The sequence below is a fragment of the Octodon degus genome, unplaced genomic scaffold (genome assembly GCF_000260255.1).
Source record: "Octodon degus isolate 3935 unplaced genomic scaffold, OctDeg1.0 scaffold00361, whole genome shotgun sequence".
Lineage (NCBI taxonomy): Eukaryota > Metazoa > Chordata > Mammalia > Rodentia > Octodontidae > Octodon > Octodon degus.
In genome coordinates, this window is record NW_004524937.1 from 768194 (window position 1) to 773630 (window position 5437).

Genomic DNA, 5437 nt, shown 5'->3' on the forward strand with positions numbered 1-5437 from the left:
GACCTTGAGCTTGCCAGGCAGAAACTGCACCACTGAACTAAATCCCTGGCCCAACATCCTTGTCTTGTTCCTGAGTTTAGAGTGAATCAGTTTGTCCACTTAAAATGTTGGCTGTTGCTTTGTTATGCATGGTTTTTACCAGATTGAGATAAGATTTCTATGACAATTTTTGTACTTTTTTTTTTTTAAATGAGTGGACGTTGAACTTGTGAAGTACCTTTCCTGCATCTATTGAAATGATCATGTTTTTTGCCCTTTGCTGTTAATATGGTATATTAACATTTAAGGCCCAATCTCACTGATAAATATAGATGCAAAAATCTTCAATAAAACACTGAAGATTACACACTGTGACGAAGTAGGGTTATCCCAGGGATACAGACATGGTTCAACATATGGAAATCCAATGAACTTTTTACATCTTCCTTTTCTCCCTCTCGTGGGAACAGCGGCGTAGCAGTAGCTACATGTATGCAAATATTATTCTAAGAACATATTCAACAAGTATTTCCTGGGGCTGGTGAGATGGCTCAGTGGTCTAGGGCACCTACTTGGAACAAGCTTGGTAAACCACGGGGACCGCAGTTCGGTCCCCCAGCACCACATGCCAGTCCGCCCCGCCCCCTGGTGGGCTGGGCTGGTCACACACACACACACACACACACACACACACACACACACACAATAAATAAATGTAAAAAAAAAAAAAACAAAAAAAACAAATATTTCCTAATGTTGCCCAGCCTGTTAGGACCACAGCAGTGAACAATGTACAGAGATCGTTTTGTGATCATCCAGCCTGCAAACACAGGATCTTTTCAATATCTGATGAAAACTAGTCCTGCATTAGCAAGGCTCTCATGTAGACTACTGATGGTTTGTGTCACAAAGCTGCCTTGCTGTAAAACACTGGATAGTTTTCCTACCTCCCTTTACTTCCATTCATTTATTTATGCTCCTTTTTAATTGCCCATTTTCCTTTTCCCAGTAATTTCCCTGTTCCCAAGTTATCACCACCTACTTCCTAAATTTTATTTATTTTTTAAATTTTTTTTTAATTTATTTGTGTGTGGCCAGCTCAGCCAACCAGGGGATGGGGCTGGCTGGCATGTGGTGCTGGGGGATTGAACCGTGGTCCCTGTTCTTTGCTAAGCTTGTTCTAAGTAGGTGCTTTAGACCACTGAGCCATCTCACCAGCCCAACCACCTACTTCTTAAGCCAAAGGATTTCCTTATAATTTTTTTTACCTATGTATCTGAAATGCAAACATTGGTCATTTTTTTTTTTTTTTTTTGTAGCCTGTCTTTCCCCGCTTTCCCCTTCCTGGAATAGGAAGTTTATCTTTCAGGACTGGGGCTTAGGGGTCGGGGAGATAGCTCAGTAGAATAAGCGCTTGCCTGGCAAGGGCAAGGGTCTGAATTCAAATCCCTGGTTCTGCAAAAAAAAAAAAAAAACCACTTATGACCAACATACTGCTAACATCATACATATTGCAAGGGAAAAAAAAAAAAAAAAAAAAAAAAAAAGGACTGGGGCTTGAATCCAAGACCTTTCTGTCCAATCATATCAGCTGAATGGAGCTCACCTTATTTGTCACAGTGCTGGGCTCTGCCCTGGGTCAGTAGTGGGGAGCCAATGGCATGTGTGCTGCAGAGGCCTACTTCCCACTGAGATGTATCTCCAGCTTTTATTTTCAGACAGGGTCTTAAAAACACAAACTCAAACTCACTGGGTAGGGGCTAGGGAGATGGCTCAGTGGAATAAGCGCTTCCCTGGCAAGTGGAGGGGCCTGAGTCCACCAAAAAAAAAAAAAGAAAAGAAGAAAATATGAGGCCTGCCCAAACTCACTGGGTATGAAGGTACATGCTTGTAATCCCAGTACTTGGGAGGCTGAGGTAGGAGGATCAAAGTCACCCATCTGAGTTCAAGGTCAGCTGAACTACTACTATAAAACAGGCAGTCTTGGTAAGTTTATAACTTACCCAGGGTGTGTGAACTTGTGATCTTCCTGCCTCAGTCTTCTAAGTGCCAGGATTAGTTATGTATCACAATAACCAACTCCCCAACATTTTCATGTTTTATTAGTACTCTTCCAGATCCTGAAGTTTATGTATCCTCTACTTCATGGGTCATATACATTGTGAAACACTACTTACCTCTCCATTATTCTTTCCTTCATGAACCATCCACAGATAAAGGATATCAACTAATTAGTGGGCAGTTTCTTTTTTACAGGATGAATAAATTGTCAATTAAGTAATCTCCTTAAAGCCAAAGACTGTAGTAACTGTTTAATGACCTTTAATTTTTACTGTCCTGAACTGGAGGGACAGTCACAAGGAGTAAAATCAGCCCAAATGACATCTCTTCTTCTCTAGTAAGGGGCACATGGCTAAATTTAACAGGCTATCAGTGGAGGTAACTAAAATCAAAACATTTGTTAATCACCCTGTACGTTTGTATATGAATTAAATTCTTCTCTTTTTCCTCTGGTTTTGGAACTCATTTATTTTCAGACAGGGTCTTCGCCACTTAGCACAGGTTGGCCTGTTGAACCCTATGTCTTCCTAATGTTGTTCAACCAGCTATGTTAAATACCATTCCATGTCCCCTTGCTGATAATTAGTAATTTGCAACTCAGCAAAAGAATTTTAACAATATACCTTCTGCCAAATGTGAGTGATCAGTAAAGACACGTTAATACAAAATATTAATAACCAAACTGGAAATGAGAGGTCCTGCTGTTTTCAGAACTATCATCTACATAGCTCTCATGTTCCCTATTTTTTATGTATATCATCTTTTGGTCCCAATCCTGCAACTCATATAATTGCCATTATGTAAACAAGTCTTATTACCTGTCTACATCTGACATTAATGCTTTATCAAATTGGGCTTTCTGTCCGATCATATCAGCTGAATGGAACTCACTGCTGGGCTTTGCCCTGGGTCAGTAGTGGGGAGTCGATGGCATGTGTGCTGCAGATGCCTACTGGTTATCAGAGATCCAGCTCCTCCCTCAGCCTTCTAACCCTAATTTCTTTACCTAAAATACTTAAGGCTTGGGGGCCTGGGCCTAGCTCAGTCCTTTAAATGGCTGCTTCCACAAAGCTGTCAGCCTCAGGTGGCTGGAGTTCGAACCTCACAACTCTCCCGCTGGCCAAACGTGCCCTGAAGGCATGAGAGGAACAAAAACAAAACAAAACAAAACAAAACAAAACAAAACAAAACAAAACAAAACAAAACAAAACTTAAGGCTTAAATTTAAACCCTGTAAGTAATAATATTCTGATCCCAGGTATAGCACCGTAAGACCAGACCACATTTTTGGCTCGATTTAGCTAACTTTAAATTGTAAGTGATTCTGTACCAAGCAGTACTGCCTGTTCTGTAATATATAATTATGTACCTACAGAGTAGAACATCTTAACTAAAAAAAGTTGTAACTTTTTAATAAATTAATAAAAGTTCAGTAACATCATCATTCTTTAATTTCTTGTGTTTTAGACTTTAAGACTGCAAAGAAAAACACATCATGGGATTATTTGAAGTATGAACAGATTACCAATCAGCTTTTTAATTTTTCAGTTTTCAGCCAAAAAAGTTTAATGTAATGTTGGCTGCTTATTTAATATATGTATTCATTTTTCCACCAAACTATTTATTGATATCAACAATGGCACTGTAATGTTTTTTATTGCTCATAAATTAAGTATATAATTTCTAACCCTTACCAGTTATAAAATGGTCAAATTCTTTTTTGAAAAAATCAAAATTTGTATACCTCATTGAAACATTATAATTTTAAAATTGCCACATGGAATATATACTGGTTATAAAAAAGTTCAACTCAGCTCTCCAAAATATTCTGAAGCCCTTTCACAAACTTGAGCTAGGAACTATTTCTCACTATCTGTGATTTTAGTTAATACTAAATGAAGTAAATGGTAAGAATGTTTGACAATGAAGGATAAATTGGCTTGAAATCTAAGTTACTATAAATCATTCAGTACATACATTTAAAAATATTTTACATGGCCTGTTTAGCACTGAAATAGTAAAATCAACAGCATACTTTGACATAGGGTTAGTAAATCTCTCAGGATAAAAATTTTCTTTTTAAAAATAATCTTTCAGGTAATGTGCAAGCAGTCTTATGCAGAAATGGAAAAGGATTTTGTCTCACCAAAGAACATACTACAGAAAACACTAGTGAAAGAAAGAAGGCTACTTCAGAATGGAGCACTAATTTCTTCAAATGAACCGTATGGGCTCTTAGAAGGGCACACTAAAACAAGAGGACTTGGATTTCATGGAGATCTCAAACTAAAACGATATATTATTCCAGCACCTGAAACTATTTCTGTCCCTATAGATGACTTACGTTAATTCCTTATCTTAGCTACTAATGGACTTTGGGAAGTTATGGATAAAGAGGAAGTCATAGCACTGACAATAACACTGTTTCAGATTTATAAGGAAACACAGCTCTATCACACAAAACAAATCACCACACATGCAGCCTCTGTATCTTTCAATCAGTGACACAAGCATTACTGAATCAGAAAATAATATTCACGTACTATTTCAAAATAATCCCAAATCTAAAGAGTATGTGTCAACTATAAATTTAAAGTAAATACTGTCTGATTCAAAATATTCTGAACATTATGTTTACGACTCTAAAAATATAGAGACATTTCCACTACCAATGACTAATCATGAACCTTACAGAGAAAAGGAAACTGACAGACCAACCAGTGCAGACAATGCACAAACAAGCGAAAACTCACCATATGCTAAGAATTTCTTTGAACGTGCAGCTGAGTATATTAGCCATGAACTTGTAAATGCTGCTCTGGAGGCTGGTTCCCGAGACAAAGTTACAGTTATGGTAATATTTCTTAATGGAAGTGAGTATCAGTTGCTGATATAAAAAATTAAGTTCCAAAGAACCAAAGTTTATTGCCACAAAGACAGCTCCTCAATGAACTCAGTGTCAGGATGGCACATCAATACCATGGGAAGTAATTTCTCAGATCATAGTAAAGAAAGTATAAATGCAGATTTGAGGTTATGTATGCTCACTGTTTTGTGTCAAAAAAGAAAAAAAAAACACTATTTGCTTTTTTACCACTTTATTCCAACCTGAGCACCTCAATATAAAACTAAACACTGGTGAACTGTTTTCTCTGCTAACTGTGAATTACTGTAAAATGTACAAGAGGTCTGCTAAGAGTTTGACGCTTAAATAGATTGAATCATCTGACACATGGTAGATTTCATATAATGAAAATACCTAAAAATTAGTGCAATATACGGAACTCATCAAAATAAAGAGGACTTTGAAAAACAAGGCTGCAAGATTGTTACTAACATTGTAATATTTATGTTACAAATTACAGATACATTGTTTATTATGGTTCTAGCCATGTAG

At 37.2% G+C, this 5437-nt stretch overlaps 1 protein-coding gene across 1 annotated transcript in view; it reads left to right on the forward strand.

Moving 5' to 3' along the window:
- Pp2d1 (protein phosphatase 2C like domain containing 1) overlaps positions 1-5431 on the forward strand; it is a 27771-nt gene extending 22340 nt beyond the window's left edge. Inside the window, 3 exon segments of the mRNA XM_023708439.1 lie at positions 4138-4220; positions 4222-4484; positions 4486-5431. Coding sequence (XP_023564207.1) covers positions 4138-4220; positions 4222-4484; positions 4486-4936 — 797 coding nt within the window. The 3' untranslated portion in view covers positions 4937-5431.
- The last annotated feature ends 6 nt before the right edge of the window (positions 5432-5437 follow it).